At 44.1% G+C, this 19,315-nt stretch overlaps 2 protein-coding genes across 4 annotated transcripts in view; one reads left to right on the forward strand and one right to left on the reverse strand.

Annotated features, from left to right (window-relative positions):
- Nucleotides 1–361: 361 nt before the first annotated feature.
- CCNE1 (cyclin E1) lies at nt 362–17,897 on the reverse strand. Of its 3 annotated transcripts, none has more exons than XM_060254479.1 (12): nt 17,773–17,897; nt 14,779–14,834; nt 13,530–13,620; nt 13,331–13,399; nt 9,442–9,587; nt 9,215–9,350; nt 8,014–8,160; nt 3,953–4,048; nt 2,952–3,086; nt 2,762–2,873; nt 2,509–2,666; nt 362–988 (listed from the first exon to the last, which is right to left on the reverse strand). In XM_060254479.1, the coding sequence occupies exons 2-12, from the start codon at nt 14,790–14,792 to the stop codon at nt 866–868; spliced, it is 1,227 nt and encodes a 408-aa protein (XP_060110462.1). In that variant the 5' UTR covers nt 14,793–14,834; nt 17,773–17,897; the 3' UTR covers nt 362–865. The 3 variants fall into 3 exon arrangements, with proteins under 3 accessions (XP_060110462.1, XP_060110463.1, XP_060110461.1); XM_060254480.1 differs by lacking the exon at nt 17,773–17,897 and adding an exon at nt 15,891–15,994; XM_060254478.1 differs by lacking the exon at nt 17,773–17,897 and adding an exon at nt 15,698–15,897.
- Nucleotides 15,787–19,315, forward strand: part of LOC132582767 (uncharacterized protein F13E9.13, mitochondrial-like) — a 36,019-nt gene continuing 32,490 nt past the window's right edge. Inside the window, exon 1 of the mRNA XM_060254483.1 lies at nt 15,787–15,830. The gene's annotated coding sequence lies outside the window, so the exon portion shown is untranslated. The remainder of the gene's footprint in view (nt 15,831–19,315) is intronic.

The following is a 19,315-nucleotide window of genomic DNA, read 5'->3' on the forward strand; positions in this document are numbered from 1 at the left end:
CCCAGTATGTTACACTACCCAGTTACATTGCTGGAAACTAGCAATACCCAAGGCAACCTTGGAGACACTACAATGGAAGTACTTTTTCTCTTAGGAGAAGAATTGCAGATTTACACCCCACCCTTCTCTCTGAATCAGAGACTCAGAGCTACAATCTCCTTTATCTTCTTCCCCCCAAACAGACACCCTGTAAGGTGGGTGGGGCTGAGAGAACTTTCACAGAAGCTGCCCTTTCAAGGACAACTCTTGCGAGAGCTATGGCTGACTCAAGGCCATTCCAGCAGCTGTTCTTTTGAAGAAACAAAACCATTGCTCCTTCTAACCCTGAAAGCTTTTTTTTTAAAACAGGGGACACTGAACATTTGCCTAACCCAGCAAACAGCACTTTATTTAAAAATCAAGACACGTCATAATTTACAAAAAGGCTTTTTAGAAATAGTACCAACCTGTAAACTAATGGTCTGAAGAGATGCTTGCTCTTCCACAGCTAGTTCAAGCTAAAGCATCTCATGTTCAGAGCTAAAAAAGCAGCAGAAGGCAGAGCCCTTCTCTTCTCAATCCATTCGCACATCAAGTATCACCTTCCTTAGCAGCAACTCAAGCAAATGCCTGTTTAGGGGAGTGGTTGGTGAACTTGATCAGTTCATTTTTTAAAAAAGTGTTCAATAAAATACTTCTCATAATGCGGTTTTCTTCCATCATTTTTTAAAAAAAAGAAATGTAAAAGTTTTCCTTTGTTTTAGGAATTCTTAATGTTTTTCAAACATCGGCAGCATCTCCTGGTAGGGGAGAACCAGGAACTGGCGAAAAAGAGAGATGAGGCACTTCAGCCAAAAAGGTCCTTAAGTCTGGGCAGCTTGCATGGTCACAGCTGCTGAGATGTAAAAGATAGTTTCTTACTGCTCTGGGGTGGGGTGAGGACACCAATGGGTACAGGAGATATCTGGTTTCTTGCAGCCACCACAGCTCTTTTTGCTTCAGCTCTATCCTAGAAGAGAAGAATTGCCAAGAGTGAATATCTGACAGTATAGACACGCTTGATTCAACTACACAGAAGGCTTGTTTTCTCTCATGTTTCAGGAGAAATCCTGGAACACAAGATATATAAAAGCTGCACCAAAGGAGAACACGCTTACATGTATCCCCATATATGCATTATAGTGTGCAATCTATGCATGTATATTTGTTTGGTACATATCATTTTAAGCACATGAAACCAAATCCAATCCTGTTCTTTTGTGCTTATGTGTTACAAAGCCTGCCAAATACACATTTCAGGGATGTGCATCCAAACACACACACACACTTTCCCATCTTTTATATAGTGAACACATACAGCTACCTTTCACTCTGTCAGACCACTGGTTCATCTAGGTCACTACTATACTGCATACTCTGACTAGCAATAGTAACAGCTCTTCAGGGTCTACAGAAGAGAAAAGTATTTCCTAGTATCTGTAGAGCAGAGTTTAGATTTGAAAATGGTCATTTGTATTTTACGTCCCAGTGCTTTAGACAATTCCAGCGTGGCTCAATTAACACAGACTAAATCAAGAGATAAATCATCAGTTTATCCTATTTACATTATTTATCTCCCCCTTTCTCTAATGGAACTGTACTTCTCTTTTCTGCGAATGTGATATGTGAGTCTCCCCCTCCTTTGTTTTATCCTCACACTGAACTTGTGTGATAAGCATTTCTAGCTGTCCTCCACTAGAGCCTGGTGGAACTCTCTTCCTGGTGATATTTGTGCCCTACAGGACCTTGCTCAGTTCTGTGGGGTGTGTAAAACAGATGTTCCACCAAGCACCCACGGCTGAGGACAGCAACAGCTCACACCATGGCTCTTATTACAGCTTCCTCCGTTGGTCGATCCCTGATCCACTTGAAGGAGGGAGTGAAGTGCAGTTTTAGGCCATTGTTCTGTTTTTATTGAAAACAGAAATGGATTTTCTGTGTATTTTAACTTCTGCACCACCCTGAGCCCTTCGGGGAGAAGCGGTCTATAAATTTAATTAAAAAAAATAGGTCAGAATGAATTAGCACAAGGTCACTTCCTGGAGGAGTGTAATCTTGAACCTAGGCATTTTCAGTCCTGATTTGATAGTAACCAGTGAATGTATGAAGCTGCCTTCTACTGAGTCAGTCCATTGGTCAACCAAAGTCAGTATTGTCTAATCAGACTGGCAGTGGATCTCCAGGATCTCAAACTGAGGTCTTTTACATCACTGGTAAACTGGTCCTTTTAGCTGGAGGTGCCAGGGATTGAATCTAGAATGTTCTGCATACGAAACAGAGGCTTTACCACTGAGCTACAGGCCCTCCCCCTACAGTGGTTCTTTGGTAGCTTTTTCTAGCAGCTCAAGAAGGTATCTTCTGTTCTTGACAGCTCTCCTCTTGTGTTTCAAGAAAAAATGTACACATAATGGATTTGTCTGCATGTGTTTTCAAGCTCTAAAAGAACAAGATCACTTTTGCCTCTGACAGGCTGCACAGTGTGAGGCTTACCAACAAATCAAAGGTGTTTATGTGCATTTGTATGTTGTGCAAATCTTCTTCGGGGACACCTTTGAAATGCTTGAGTGCTGAGCTCCCCACCTCCCTGATGGCCAGTGCAAAAGGAACCATCCACTTCACACAATCTTCTATATCACACAATTCATAACCTAGGACAAAAGACCTCATTTGTAAAGTCATGACTCAACTCGATCAACATATTAGACCTGACAAGTTAAATTAAACAAAAAAAATGGCAACTTACCCGAAACTTTCTGCATCAGCTCATAAGAAGAGAAGTGATACAAGGCAGAAGCAGCAAGAACACCGTATGTATATTCCAGACAGCCAATATCTAGCACACAAAGGTCCAAAAGCTGCAAAAGGAGGCAAAAAATTAACAGAAAGCACTTCCTAAATATTTCCTGCCATGTTAAAAAAGCACTCTCTCTCACCTCTGCTATTTGCACAAATATTTGTTGGGGATATTGTGGTAGCAGCACTTCACAAATGTCATTTAGGTAGGCAACTTGCATGTATATGTTCAGCCAGGATACAACTGTCAGGGGACTCAAATTCCAATTAAGCGCCTAGAAAAAAGAACATGCACAGAAATCAGAGTATCTCCTATTATTTAAAAGAGGTGCTTTCATCCCCAACCTTGAATTAAAGAGTTCTCAGGACTTACAGAATAAAAGCATCTATGGGATTTTTTAGGACTGAAAGCCAGCGGTCCGTTTTCTACTAACACAAAGCATGACTGAGAGCAATCAACACATTCGATAACTGGAACGGTGACCCTTCATACAAAAATCACCACATGGTCTGTTGCGGCATGCTTTCATCTCATGCAAATTTTACAATGATGTTCAACAAATAAGCAATGGAGCTGACCATCCTAAGGCCTATCTGTGCATTTATAAGCATGCTTTAGAGATGCACTTTTTCTAAGGCCAGTTAGGAGCAGAGCTTAGGACAATGGAATTGTTTGCACAAAACGAAACATCCAGAGCCTGTTTGCTCATCATAAGCCTATTTCAAAGCTTGGAACAGCTCGCTCCCCTTCCTTTTCCTCATGTCACCCCCTTTCTTGCTCTTTATGGCAGTGGCAGCAAACGGTGGGCAAAGAATCTCCCACCTCTCACTTCCCCAGTGCTTTGGATGGGGAGGCATGCCAGGCACCCTGGGAAATGTAGTCTCAGGGTGACCTGGTATCTCCCAAATCTCCCCAAGAGCATCTGAGATAGTGGCAAATCTAAATATAGTAATGATAATGGAAAACAAATGGAAGATGTAGTCAGCTCCATGAAAGCCTACCTAACTTGTGCGCTTTCAGCAACACGGGAACTGAGAGCCCTGGGGAAGGCTTTGCATAGGGTCTTGAAGGGTGCTACTTTTAAGACCAGAAAAACACCTTTCATACAGTTACTTCCTTTTTCATAAGAGCCAAGCCTACCTTCATAACAATGAGTTCCATGCTAAGGATTTCATCTTCTGTACAAGCTCCATCCGTAACATATGCAAACTGATGCAGCTTTGGAGGATAGATTTCCTGAAATATGAAGGAAACATCGATATGTTGTCAGAAATTGTGCTAATCGCAAAGCCAGATGGTTTCAGATGCAACGGCAACTATCACAGTCTATATTTTGGGGGTAACAAGACTATTCCGATCGCTGAGGTCAGGACACCTCCCTTCGTGTCAACCAGTGCAAACATCACATGATAGCAGCTTCACACATTGGAGACAGAGTTCAGTCATCAAGGATCATGCCCCCTTGTGTCAAATGTTGCTGAAAGGGCAAGCAACAGCAAGCACTGCTGAAGTTTGTGTGTGAAAACACATCTTTCCGCAAGGTTCCAAGCCCGTATTTGTTCGCTTCTCCTACGTTTATAGTAACAACAACCTTTATACTGCTGACTAAGCCTCTCCAGTCTCATTCAGCTGGAACAGGATTTAGCTGACTCTTCTCCTCTCATCGTTCGCAGGACTATAAGCTTTGTTGCTAGTTCAGTGCTAGAAGAAGATGAAGCAACACCTGTTTCTGAACTATTTGCAAAAGTAATGAAGAGGACAAACAGAACAAAAATAGAGGATGGGGCAGCCCTTAACTTTAGTACAGGGGAGGCCAAACTTGCTTAAGAACTACATAGAATATGCATCAGATGTTTGAGAGCCACAGGACAGGAAGGCAAGCAGGTGTGCAAGTAGGGAGAGAGGGGTGGAAAGAAAGCAACTTTAACTTGAAATGCATTATCCAAGCTGCCAGATGGCTTGGAGAAGTGACTGAAAGAGAAAAATGCCTTCTCAGAGCCAACTGGCAGACCAGTAGGGGCTTCAAGACCCACACAATATGTGTGAAAGAGCCACATGCGGCTCCCGAGCCACAGTTTGGCCACCCTTGCTTTAGTGCGTACTACATACCGTAAACATTATGTATTAAATACTCCAATATCTACTGATACATTAATTAAAAAATTAAGGTTCTGGTTTCAACACACAATGTGCACAAATTATTCCTCCCTATACACCAAGGTATTAACAGTTACCCAACATCTGCCAGCATTCCAGCTCTAATGGGGGACTTCTTTTGATTCAGCAAATGGGTCAATCTCTGGGAAAATGTCCAGTATCTGGCACTGGGTTCTTAGATTACAGCGACTAAACTAATAGAACAGGGGCTGTGGAGAGTCAGAGAATATGGCAAAAGTTGCTCTTTCGCCCTCTTGTGCCTGTGTAAAAGTTCAATGGATCCAACCTATTGTTCTTTCTACATGTTCCTAGAACGCTTGTGGTGGTTTCAAGCAGACAGGCAACTTTCTAAGTGTGTGTATATGCATCTGTGTAATCCCTCCCCCCCCCCCCCAAAAAAAAAGGAGTTCAAGAAAGCTTTTTACAGAAAAGTAGAGTAATTTTTTAAAGTCATCTCAATAAAACTTTAGCTAGAAATAATAATAATAATAATAAATAATAATAATAATACTTTTTATTTGTATCCCGCCCTCCCCGCAAGCAGGCTCAGGGCGGCTCACAACACGTAAATACAATGTACAATAAAACCGTATACAATAATTACAATTTCAATTATAAAATCATCCTTAAAATCATTAAAAATTACATTAAGATTAACATTATGGTGCTATAGTTAAGATCTTCCATAAAATCCAGTGACTAAAACATATCCAGCAGGACTTTCTTGGCTCGGTATTAAGTGAAGGCTATTTTAAAGAGGTGGGTCTTGCAGGCCCTGCGGAATTGGTCTAAACATCGCAGGGCCCGTACCTCCTCCGGGAGTTGGTTCCACAGTAGGGGAGCCGCTATGGAGAAGGCCCAATCCCAGGTGGTCTTCAATCTGGCCTCCCTTGGCCCAGGGATATTCAGCTGGTTCTTTCCAGCTGACCTCAGCGCTCTCTGGGGTTCATACGGGGAAAGACGGTCCCTCAAGTAGACAGGTCCTCGGCCATATAGGGCTTTAAAGGTAATAACCAGCACCTTGTAACGAACTCAGTAAACCACCGGCAGCCAGTGCAGTCTGCGCAGCCCTGGCTGTATGTGCTCCCATCTTGGGAGCCCCAACAACAGCCTAGCCACTGCGTTCTGCACCAGCTGCAGCAGCCGAGTTCGGCACAAGGGCAGCCCCATGTAGAGGGCGTTACAGTAGTCCAGTCTCGAGGTGACCGTAGCATGGATCACCATTGCTAGGTCCTGGCGCCCAAGGAAGGGGACCAACTGCTTTGCCCGTCGAAGATGAAAAAATGCGGACTTGGCAGTGGCCGCTATCTGTGCCTCCATTGATAATGAAGGCTCCAGAAGAACCCCCAAGCTCTTGACCCTATGGGCTGCTTTCAGCGGTACACCGTCAAAAGCCGGAAGGGGGATTTCCCCTCCCAGGGCACCACGGCCCAAGCAAAGGACCTCTGTCTTCGTTGGATTCAACTTCAACCCACTCAGCCTGAGCCAACCTGCCACGGCCTGCAATGCTAAGTCCAGGTTTTCCGGGACGCAGTCAGGCCGGCCATCTATTAGTAGATAGAGCTGGGTGTCACCTGCATATTGGGGGCACCCAAGCCCAAACCTCCGGGCAATCTGGGCAAGGGGGCGCATGTAGATGTTAAATAACATCGGAGAGAGAACTGCACCTTGTGGCACCCCGCACACTAGTGGGTGCCTCCGGGACAGCTCTCCCCCAATTGCCACCCTTTGTCCCCGACCATCAAGGAAGGAGGAGAGCCACTGTAAGGCGGACTCCCTAATCCCTGTGTCGTCAAGCCGGCAGGCCAGTAGCCGATGGTCGACCGTGTCGAACGCGGCCGACAGATCTAACAACATCAGCACCGCCACGCCGCCTCGATCCAGATGCCGCTGGAGGTCATCCACCAAGGCGACCAGCACTGTCTCTGTCCCATGACCTGGACGAAAGCCGGACTGGTGGGAGTCTAAGGCGGAAGTGTCATCCAGAAATCTCTGTAACTGTGCCGCCACTGCCCTCTCAATAACTTTACCTAAAAATGGTAAGTTTGAGACCGGTCGGTAATTCGCCAATTCGGCCGGGTCTGCTGTACTTTTTTTCAAGAGAGGGCGGACCATAGCCTCTTTCAAAGATGTTGGAAATTGCCCTTCCAAGAGGGATCTATTTATGATATCCCGTACAGACTATCTTAGCTCCCTCTGACAAGATTTAATGAGCCAGGAGGGGCATGGGTCAAGATCACAAGTTGTAGGGCGCACAGTAGAGAGAATTCCGTCGACTTCCCCTAAGCTAAGTGCGTCGAAGTGATCCAAACTAAAATCAGAAGACAGGCACGGAGCCTGGAAGATTTAATGAATCTACCTGGAAGATTTAACTACTCAAAAGTGGCAAACCCAGAACATGCTTATTCAAAATGGCCTCAACAATGAGGTTAGAATTGAAAAACATTACTAAGCTATTCAAGGATTACAAGCCCTTTTCATCTCCCTTAGGATGGATTGTCACTAACAGATAGTACTACCCAACTTCTGTGTGGGTGTATAGTCCAGTGGTTTTCCTTTAGCACTTGCACTAGGGTGGACTATAGTCTAAAGATGTTACAAGCACATTAACATACTGCCAGCCTGGGTCACCTTGGCACATAACCAGAAATAGTTTCTGGTTTTCAACAGCCAAACTCCAGCCTCATCAAGTAATGATTTTCAATAATGTTGAGGTTAAACTAGGCAAAATATTGGTAAATCCATAACCAGTTTGTGGTGAACATTTTTGAATTCGTAAACACCCCCTTCCCCATTTGTGTCCTAGTCATAAGGGGATTTCTCCCCCCCCCCTTTCCTACACTTCAAATAGATCTCCAGAGTTTTATGTTTCCCCAAAATTGGGCAAATAGTTTGGGGAGCATCCGAAGCCTAGAAAGCAAGGTATATGGGAGAATTAACTCCATCTTGGGAAATATATAAGCAATAAACATTTATTACTATTACAAAATATTTACTAGGCATTTTGCAGCTTTTTAAATATTTGAACACTAAAATCATCTCACCTCCAGCTTTGCAGCTATAAATAAAGATGAAATCCCAATGAGTTGCAGAAGTGTCTTTACAACATTGTGCTGTGTTGCCATGAAGCGATCAAAGAAGTCTTGTGCCAAGTAAAATGTCTCTCTGTGGAGTTTGTAGACCTCGCAGACCTGCAGACAGACAGAAGAGCATTATTCTGTCTCTTTGCATCAGTCCACAATGGTTTACATTTTGCAGGACTGCCTTCTCAGAAGACAAACGATAATCCATATTCACCTGGTTGACAACGCAGCTAGATTTTGCTATCCTAATGGATATTTTTATCCTTTGCTGTACAACATGGCACTCTTGAGTTGCTTAGTGAATGAGCAAATATTTTCCCTGATTAATCACAGAGCTATTTGAATCTGGAGTACCTTAAACTTTTGTTTTAGAGAATTTAACTGTCTCTAGCAAGCTCAATCACTACTCAAGGTTTAAAAAGCGCAAAAAATCTAGGAAGGGGGGGGGGAACCCTCTATCTTTCAAGACACACACAGAGCAATATTCCTGAGAAGCCAAAAGGCTACAATGTTCTTTTAGAAGCCCGCCACTCAACTGTGAGAGAGACTCAGATCTTCCATATTTCCTTTGGGAGGCTATTCCATAGTATGGCAACTCAGTACCCACTGTTAGGGCAATAAAAACTAACAACCACCAACCAGAGATAAACAGGAGTTTCTGAATGTGTAGTAGAATTTCTGGGGTTTTAAAAAAAAGTTTAAGAGTTATGGGTGTTTGTTTCTCTCCAGGACCCACAAAATACTGAGAGTCAGGAGTGGCCTGTCTAGCCCTATAATCTTCTAGCATTCTAAACAGCACGTGGTACACATCCCACAACAACTCTTCCTCTCTTAAAACTCATTCTGCACGCTACAGGAAAAGAGAGGTAGAAAGACCTCCTTTATTCCCTGAGCTATACTATTAAATAAGCAGTTTCCTGTTGACCTTGCCCCAAGTCTCACCAACTGTCCCCACAAAATGTTTGTACTACCTAGCCAAGGGCAAAGTGCAAGTAATTAGTAGCTTCCTATTCTATCCTCAGATAGCAGATATTTTTATTCACAAAAAGGAAACTTCAGTTGTTTGTGATGTGCCATGCCCTTCCTTCTGCCTAATAACTTGTGGGGCCAGTTTGCTGCCAACAGAACTTGGACCAAAGCATATACAAAAAGTAAAACTCACCTCCATTAACCAGTCGAGGAGAATTACCCGCATTTTAGGCTGCAAGAGAGGGTGCCTTTGCATATACTGCTTGTCTCTCACATACACCTGTTCTTTAATGATCATGTTTTTCCATACGTCATCTCTATTTGCCCAGCTAAAGGGGAGGAAGGAAGATATGTTAAATCTAGCTTCAACAGAGACCATTACTGCACTGGACTATGAAATGAAGGGAAAAAAAATGTTACCCCAATGCAGGCAGTGGTGAAGCTCTAGCTGAAACAAGCCTCTGATGCATGAAAGAGGAGAAGTTTGGACTCGCCATTTCGTCATCTTTGTCTGGTGTTGGGATCAACATATGGGGATGTGTCTGTACCTCAAACCTGGAGGACAGCTATTATATGAAAAAGAAAGGGGAAGGATATTAAGGATGCCCATGCTTAGCCATATATGACCAATTTACACTTCATGTTGCTTTTTGAAGAGCTATGGTTATCAAAGGAAAAAAACAAATGGTCACAAATATAGAAAGTAGTCTTTCTACACCAGCAATTCCTGTTTCTAAAACAGCAATTTGCTCTTCCTGGGCAAAGATGCCAAGCTCTCAGCTTCAGAACCCCATCTGTTCATTGTCCACCGGATGGTAGCATTCTTGATGGCAGAAACCAACAAAGAAGGAGATTGAGACTTCAGGTGGGGAGGAAACAGACAGAACTCCCAAACTAATATTCTGCTTACTCAGAATTCCTCTATAAATGAATGTACATACACCCCAAAAGAGAAAGAAGCTGGCTTCCTTAAAACAAAACAAAAATGTTATTACCCAGTGCATCCTGCAGACAAGGATCACTTTGCTACTGAAACATCTGCATTATGGAACGGTAGTCTCTAGAAAGTAATTAGTTAAAGTTTAAGTATCCAGCACTCATGGGGAATGGGGTTGCTCGTTAATCTAAGGCAGGGGTGTAAAACATGCAGTTCGGGGGCCGAATCAGGCCCCCAGAGGGCTCCTATCAGGCCCCTGAGAAACTGGCTGTCATCTGCTTCCTTCTCCCTCTCTCTTGCTTCCTTATGCATCACAGCTTGCTTTGCTTTCTCAATTGCACAGCAGAGCTACTAAGCCAAGCCTCTCTTCCTTCTATTGGCTGAGGCTCCCCCCAAGTTCCCTGGGGAAGGAAGAAAAGAGCCAAAGCTTCCTTTGCCCAGTTCCCTGGATCCCATGGGAGAGATACAAAGAAAGGATCTTTAAGACCAATGTGTGTTGAAGTTTTAAGCATGTTTTAAGTTTTTTAAAACATAGATTTGTGTTTGTTTTCTTTATAAAATTTGTATCTCTGCTACCTAATCTTAAATAGGTACACATATGGCCTGGCCCGACATGGCTTGGCCCAACCAGGTCTCATTTATGTCAGATCCAGCCCTCATAACAAATGAGTTCGACACCCTTGATTTAAGGTGTTGCATACTCAAGCTTATTGCTCTTCCCTGCCTTCCCCTGAAAAATCTACAGCTATCAAACCCCAGCCTGTTGGTGAGCACCATGGCAACAGTTCCTATACCTGGGTGGACACTTTCCCTTCTCCACTACCTCCCCTACAGAGCAGGCAGGCAAGTGGGTCAGTTTGTCCAGAACTTGCCCCCCAACAGAGCTGGCTCCGGACAACTTAAGGCAGGCTGAGCAGGAAGGACTGACCCAAGGATGAAACCAACCAGTAAGGAGAGAAGAAAACAGAGGAAGTTGAGGATATGGGGGCTGCCAGGAACAGAGAAATAAAATGAAGAGTTGGACACAGAGGAAAGTGGTGTGCACCCTATCAGTCCTTGCAGGTTCCCCACCATACAATCAGGCTCAGCCTGGCAACCAGGCTGGAACTAAATAACTGGGCCAGACTTTTTCCAGAAGGGAAAGGGAAAGCTGCAGACATGAGGGAAAGGCAATAAAGGTAGGTTGGCTGGTGGGTCGGAAGGAAGCAGGAAAGGTGAAATAGTGGGAGAAGGGAAAAGAGATGCCTCCTGCACGTCCCTGCATATTCCCCACTTATCTATTCTAAATGTACAAGGTGCATTTTACAACTTGACCACAAAGCCAAAGGCAGAATTTCAGCTGCCCCATAAGTGTCTTGAGAGCTAAAGAGGCACTTGCTGAAACACTCTGCTTCCACCAGCTGGGCTCTATAACTATCCTTTTCATCACATAAAAAGTGTAACTGCCTCACAATTAAAAGCTTCAGCTTTACATTATGCTAAAGCCACTAATGAAGAGTACTCATGTGGTATGCAAAACTGAGGTTTAGCTATCTACCAGGTGTATAGAGAAGCACAACCATCAAACAATCTCTTGTGAGGAAGAGTCTTGGGGTGTTTGTGATCTTTTCTTCTTTGCACCTTACTAAAGCTTGTATGATTCTTACACCTCTTACTTTTTCTAGGCATGCTGCTGCTAAAATGGGACCCATTCTTATTAATGGCCAACACTTTGTACTAAAAAGTAGCTTCCTATGATATTATGCTATGGATTAAAAGCTACCAAAATTTTGGCAATATTAACCTACAAAATAATTACTGTGATATATCATGGCATTACCACTTTATATAGCATCAGATGCTGTGGTATTGGCTTTATTTCTGAATATGAGCTATAGAGCTAATATGTTTTATACAACAGCTTTTTTTGTGTGAGTATTGGGAACCTAACCATGTAGCTGTCTGAGCTCATATACTATGATTGGCATTCTGATAACTACTGGAAAATTTTCCAAGGATGTGACAGACAACGGTGGTTCTACTCGAGACTAAGTAACACCTGTAAGCATGGCACATGTCTACTCCAGGGCCCATCTATCTTTCTCCCCTTCCTTCACACTTCCACACAACTATGTTGTTTGTTGTATGCCTCATTTGACTACATTGTCTTATGCTGTATAGAAAATTTAAACTATGAAGAAAACAAATATCAGTAACCTTAAAATCTGTCACCATATAGTCTCTTGATAAGCAAATGGCAACCTCTCTGCCCAGGGTATGGATACAACTAATATGTCTGTAAAACACATATTTTTCCAGTCACATGTTATCCATTTGTATGACAACACCCAAGGCATTTTATTTGTAAATGTAAAAATGCAATCTATGAAGGCCCACAACAAGAGTTGGGAAAGAAAGGAAAAATATCAGAGTGAAAGGTAGGCAGCCTTCATTGTCAACTGAGAAATACATTTCATGTAAGAGAACAAATACAAAGGAAATGTCTTTTCCATGGAGTGTGGGTGTTTATGAAGTAACATGTTTACAGGGTGGATAACAACTGAAACAGGAATTCGCAGCACACAGAGTCCATAAAGGGAGCCCATCTGCTATGACCAGGGGTGGAATTCTAGCAGGAGCTCCTTTGCATATTAGGCCACACACCCCTGATGTAGCCAATCCTCCAAGAGCATACAAGGCGTTTTTGTAAGTTTTGTAAGATAATAGTCATGGCCAGAACAAGGAATGCACATGAAGCTGCCTTATATTGAACCAGACCTTTGATCCATGAAGGCCAATGTTTTCTCAGTAGCTTTCCAAGGTCTCAGGCAGAGGTCCTTCACATCACCTACTACATGCTCCTTTTAACTGGAGATGCCAGAGATTGAACCTGGGACCTTCTGCATGCCAGCAAGGGGCTCTTCCATGGAACCACAGCCTGGATTAGCCCCTATATTAAAAAAACAAATCTGCATTTCCTGATCACTGACTTTTCCAGTTTAAACTAGTGTCTGAAGCACTGTGGTATGAATGACGATGTATTCTTCACAACATCAGCCATGCTTCGGCTTTGTTTACAAGGGCTCTACAAGACTCATTTTTAAACAAAAAACACTGTGTTTCATACAGCCCCATGTATTTGGGCATGATCAAGAAATGAACAGGGACTCTCAAACAAATGTGAGATATTTTTGTTTTCTATTATAGAACGGTGGTAGTTGCCAAGATTTCATTTGAACCTCCTGGTTTAGCAAAGAGGGTGGTTTCATGGAGATCATCTGGTAAGTACATGATGGAGGCAATAACAGCACAAAACTTTAAGTGCTGTATTATATCAGTCAGGACTCAAAGCAATTGTATTATTAGATGCTGATAAAATGGCAAAGGAAATACCTCGCTTTCATTCTGTTTCTTCTTAGACATTTCCACGGTAGAAATTTCTTCATCTGGATCATGTAAAAACTACATTAAAAAAAGACAATCAACACAGAGCTAAAACCTGTAGCAAATTAAACAGAGGCAGCAGCTCCAGATTTACACTCCTTCCTCAACCGTTTCTATGCTATCAAAGACCCTAAAACTTTGCACTTACAATTGCGACATCAGCTTTTCTTTTGCGAGCTCGGGTGGCCAAGTCAGCACCCCCCTCGTCCTCTGGGGGAGTTTTCTTGTCTTTGTGGTCACTGTTAAAGAGATTTAAAAAACTAAGGGTCTACCATCACACACCAGCTCTAGAAACTTATGTGTGTGTGCTCCATGTTAATTTGTTCAGAACTGGTGCCAACCCCCAATGCAAATTACAAGCTTTCTGCTTCACTTTTAAGGGAAAAATTACAAAGTGGGAAGAAAACATGTTTCCATCCAAACTGCCAGTAACTGCTGCAGCAGCCGGAAAACTAGCAGGGCCATACTGCAGTTAAGGTAGACAACCCATAATGCGTTAATAGTAGTGCACTCTAAACCCAATTCAAATCAGTGGTTAGAAATCTTCAATGCTCCAACTGGCTTGGGACCATACCTATAGATCAGCTCTACCCAATCAATTTGTATAAGTCCTAAGATCTCCCAGGTAGACTTTCTTGAGGGAGCCCAGCCTTTCAGAAGCACAGCAATTGGAAACTTATGGAAAGGTCCTCCAAGCTCCAGCTCCTAAACTGTGGAACTCCTTCCCACAGAAAGAATATTTAACACAACTTCTAAAGGTCTTCTGGCTTCCTTGGTAAGCTTACTCAATGAGTAAAGCACTGGAATAGTAGCCTAGAAATGCGCTGGAGTTGGGATCCCCATCCTTTTTAAACCTGTGGCCATGTTTGTAATTCTGACAGGGGGTTGTGGTGCTACCATAAAATGGCTGCTGCACAAGGCCGTGCCAACCAAAAAATGTCAGAGAGTGAGGTTGTGTATAACTCTCCATAGCAACTCTTAAAATTTCAGGCAGAAGCTGTTTACCTGCATGCCTTTTTAAATGAACATATTATGCGAAAGATGTTTCTTGCATACACACAACACAAGTAAACCTACTGAGCTAAGAAATCCCCATCTGGCAGTATCTGTGCTCATTTTGCAAGCATCGAACCTGGCTTTGCATGAGCTGGGAAAAACCCTACCTAGACCTTCCCACTTTCTAAAAAAAGTAGGCCTCATGGCATTCTCACACACCCCTTTGAGGATTGCTGCAGTACACAAACAAATAAGGTGATTCAATACTTATCAATCCATATTATGCACACTTGAAAGCATGGCCTTGCCAGAGGTACCTCTGAGATCTGCCAAAAAGAGCCCCAGAGGCCTACAGGCTCCTTCAGCAAGAGGCCTTGATAAGGGAGAGATATGAAACTCACCTCTTGCTAGGCATAGTAGGAAGCCTGGAAAGGTCAATATAAGGCAGGCTCAGGCCCTGGAAGGGGGGAAAAAAGTAGCAAGGATGAATGATAAATGCTCCCAGACCTGGGAAAGCCAACTGTGATGGAAGAATAGTCATTCTTAGGAAAAGAAAATCCCAATTTAGGAACAGCCAGGACTTGAGAAGGCTAGAAAAAGAGATAAAGTATTGATATGCATAACAAGAAAGAAGAAAACACCCACACAGACTACAGACCTAAATTAAATCAGCCATATGCAAAAAGAAAGGAATGTATGTATATATATATATAACTCAAATACATATAAAAAATAAGCATAAACTACATATTGAAGGGTTTCAACAAGGCCCCAAATTGGGGCAGGGGGAGAGGCACAACTTTTTAAACCATATAGTATTCTCGCCCCACACATAATTTTTCATGATTGCCCCTCTACCTTCCCCCAACCTCAACTAACCTGCCCCCCCTCTAAGAGCAATGCAAGGAGTGCATGGAAGAGCTGCCAAATACATGCATGCATGCATATACACACACACACACACACACACACACACATATAAGCGCATATATATATATATATATATATATATATATATATATATATATATATATATATATATATATATATATAAGCACAAACCCCCACACTGAAGGGTTTCTGCATACAAACTAGGCCCCAAATGGGGGGGCACAACTTTTCAAACTATATATTCTCACCCCACACATAATATTTCATGATAGCCCCTCTACCTTCCCCCAACCTCAACCACCCTGCCCCCCTCCAAGAGCAATGCAAGGCCAATCCTCTACCCATTTACAAAGCAGATCCCCCCCCCCCCCAAAAAAAGAATTACTCTGAACAGAACTTATCCCACAAACTTTCCAAAAATCAAATTACCAGGATTAAACCAAGGGGGGGGCACATCTTTGACCCCTCCCTTGGTAAAAAAAAATAAAAGCCTTCCCCCAACCCTACACCTATGGGGGGAGGAAATACCACCCCCCCAGCCACACCGCAGCAGGAAAGCCAGGTGGGTCTGCTTGGGAGGGAGGGAGAGCGAGAGAGAGAGACCCCCCAGCTTGATCCTCACCCTCTGCTGAGGAGGAGGAGGACCTTCCCCGAGGCGGCCCGGCGCGAGAGTGTGTCTGTGGCGGCGTTGGCGGGCGGGACTGAGGAAGGCGGGCTCGCCGTCTGCCGCCCTGGGCTGGGCGCCTCCTCAGAGCAGAGCAGAGCGCGGCGGATCCCGGGCCCAGCCTGGCCGGCCCTCTTTTTTTTTTTTGGCGGGCCCCCACCCACCGGCCGGGCCCTTTAAGTCTTCCGCGGGGTGGCCCCCGCCTCGCCCCCTCAGCCGGCCGCCCCCGGCCTCCCCTCACGCGGCCCTCAGGGACCCCCATCCGCCAAGGTGAGCCCCGCAGGCCACCCAGCCCAGGTCGAGGGGAGGGGGGGGGCAGCTCCAGAGGAAGGGGTGGGGCCGAGGGAGGGGCGGAGCTTGGGGAGGCGACGTCGCTGAGCGGGAAGAAACAGGCGGGTTCTCTCCCCCAACGGGCGAAGAGGCTGGCCTGCGGCGGGGGGAAGATTCCCTAAGGAAGATTTTGGGGCAAGAATACCTGGTGGGGGTGCCCATTTGCCCCCCCCCACTCTGAGAATACAACCCACGTTTGCCCCCTCAGTCAAATATGTGGGGGTCAACACCAATGATCCCTCTAAGCTGTGGAGTGTTGTGAGCAAAAATGTAACTTTGTGAGTTAATGGCATTAAAGTTGTGAGCGAGCAATTCAGCTACTGCATAAGTCAAGTCAAGTTAGCCTTTATTGGCATAAAATATATAGAGGTATATATCAGAGCAAATTGGTTAAAAAAAAAAGATAAAATGGAACGATTGCATATATATACATCAGGAAAAGCATAAACATAAACTATTTCTAAGCTGTGTTGTCTTGTGAGCAAAAATTCTACTTTGTGAGTTACTGGTTATTAAAGTTGTGAGCTGCTGCATGCATTAGTGTGCTCTGGGGTCATCCTTCCTGAGCTAAGACAAAAATGTGTGAGCCGGAGGCTAAAAAACCTGACCTAGCTCACGCTAACTCAGCTTAGAGGGAACATTGGTCAACACATTCCCTCTAAGCTGTGGAGCCTTAGAACAAAGTAGGAGTCAAGCTGCACCTTTAAGACCAACAAAGTTTTATTCAGAATGTAAGTTTGCATTCTGAATAGAAAACTGTTGATCTTAAAGGTGAAATTTGACTCCTACTTTGATCTGCTGTTTCAGACCAACGTGGCTGCCCACCGTGGAGTCTTGTGAGCAAAAATTGTACTTTGTGAGGTTCTGGCATGAAAGTTGTGAGCTACTGCATCAATTAGTTTGCTCTGGAGCCATTTTTCCTGAGCTAAGACAAAAATGTGGGAGCCAGAGGTTAAAAAACTGAGCTCACACTAACACAGCTTAGAGGGAACACTGGTGGGGGTGGGAAGGGAATGTTAGGAAAGGGGGAGAAGTTGGATGGTGTGCCTTGGGGTTGCAAACTGGGCTGTAGGAAATAGGGTTGCCAGCCTCCAGTTGGGGCCTGGATATCTGCATTTGTTATATATATATTTTTTCTAAATTAGGGTGCAGTAATAAATAAAGGAAAGGGGAGATTTGTATTGCTCATAGCAAGGCCATTCATATTGTCAAAAGCTAGGGTTGCCAGCCTCCAGATGGGGCCTGGAGATCTCCCGCTTTTACAACTGATCTCCAGCTGGCAGAGATCGAACTCCCCTGAAGAAAATGGTTGCTATGAAGGGTGGACTCTGTGGCATTGGACCATGCTGAGGCCCCTTCCCAAACCCTGCCTTCTCCTGGCTCCACCCCCCAAAGTTTCCAGGTATTTTCCAACACAGACCTGGCAGCCCTATATGTCATCTCAGTAGCTATTAAGGCATATATTTATCAGAATAGGAAATACTATAGTTTTTATTCTATTAAAGTTTACCGTTATATTGAGATCTCCTGCATTTACAATTGATTGCCAGACTACAAAGATCAGTTCCCCTGGAGAAGATGGCTGCTCTGGAGGGTGGACTTTATGGCATTCTACCTTGCTGAGGACCCTGCCCCAAACCCACCCTCCCTCCTTCCACACCCCCACACACAAAAAAAATCTCCAGTTATTTTCCAGCCTATAGCTAGCAACCCTAGGATAAAGATATCTTGGCAGTTGGCATAACTAATTAATTACAGAAGCTAAATTGGACTTTATTGACCAGTAGATGTTGATCCCCATGCTCTGAAAACATTCTGTTGTCCCATATACTAGAATCACTGTCCTATGTGGGGGCCCTGGAGATAGAATTACCACAGATCTCCAGACAACAGAGATAGTTTTTCTCAGACCTCAGATTCAATGGGAGCTCACAGGAGCACAGCTCCTGAACCTTTCTGAGAGTTCCACTTCCTCCTTCTGAGAGTTCCACCTCTTTGTCCATTGAATAGTATTGCAGCTGCATAACAATCCCTGGATGAGCTCCACCACCTATTTCTGTACAAAACGACCCCTGGTTCTTCTGGTGAAAATGACTACTTTGGGGGGTGGATTCTAGTATTATACCCCACTGAGCTCCCACCCCAAATCTCCAGACATTTCCCAACATAAAGCTGGCAACCCTATCATAGCTGCACATGAAACTATTAAAGGGACAGCATATTTTCCAGGCCTGTTGGTCTTGAGGAGGAGCAATGTGGGGGCATCTCTTGGGAGGGCTTGGTAGATGAACTTTAATTCACTGTAAAGGTTGTGGAATGGGTCACCTGAGGGTGGTTTTGAACATAACATAAGAGAAGCCATGTTGGATCAAGCCAATGGCCCATCCAGTCCAACACTGTGCCAAAAAAACTAGGTGCCATCAGGAGGTCCATCAGTGGGGCCAGGACACTAGAAGTCCTCCCACCGTGGCCCCCCAAGCACCAAGAATACAGAGCATCACTTCTGACTATACTCAGTTCCAACAATATGCTGTGGCTAATAGCCATTGATGGACCTCTGCTCCATATGTTTATCCAATCCCCTCTTGAAGCTGTCTATGCTTGGATGTGTGGGAGATTTGAGAGAGCCCTTTGATGGAGGGGATGCATCCCCTGGAGGGTGGGAAGGTTAGGACTTGGGGGGACAGAAATTAGATGGGAACTTCAAGGATTGCCAACTGACCTGGAGAAAAAATGCCCTATTCCTTTAACAGAGGTTGAATTGGATGTTATTGGCCAGGTGATGTTATTTATCTCCATAAACTGACAAGCTTCAGGTGCACACACAGCCTCTATTAAAGAGATAGGACACTTTTCTGCAGGTCTGATGTTCCTTGACGGGGATTGGTGTTAAAGTGTCCCTTGACAGAGTGAACATCTTGGGGATATGGGGGAAAATACTTGTCAATTTTTGGGTACAGTTGGGTTTTTTGTTTGGTTGGGGAAAATATGAGATTTAGAACTTATGATGCCCCTTACATTTTACTTATCTCCTCACTGTCTTCCATTTGTCT

Source organism: Heteronotia binoei, chromosome 14 (genome assembly GCF_032191835.1).
Source record: "Heteronotia binoei isolate CCM8104 ecotype False Entrance Well chromosome 14, APGP_CSIRO_Hbin_v1, whole genome shotgun sequence".
Lineage (NCBI taxonomy): Eukaryota > Metazoa > Chordata > Lepidosauria > Squamata > Gekkonidae > Heteronotia > Heteronotia binoei.

What these genes read in the sequence shown, in the direction of transcription:
- CCNE1 (XM_060254478.1), bottom strand. Translation starts at nt 15,724, where the DNA reads ATGTGCCCCCCCCTTGGTTTAATCCTG. An exon ending in TTATAGCTGCAAAGCTGGAG is followed by an intron (nt 4,049 to 8,013) that starts GTGAGATGATTT and finishes TTCATATTTCAG; the next exon opens with GAAATCTATCCTCCAAAGCT. An exon ending in TAAACACCTTTGATTTGTTG is followed by an intron (nt 989 to 2,508) that starts GTAAGCCTCACA and finishes CTTCTCTTCTAG; the next exon opens with GATAGAGCTGAAGCAAAAAG.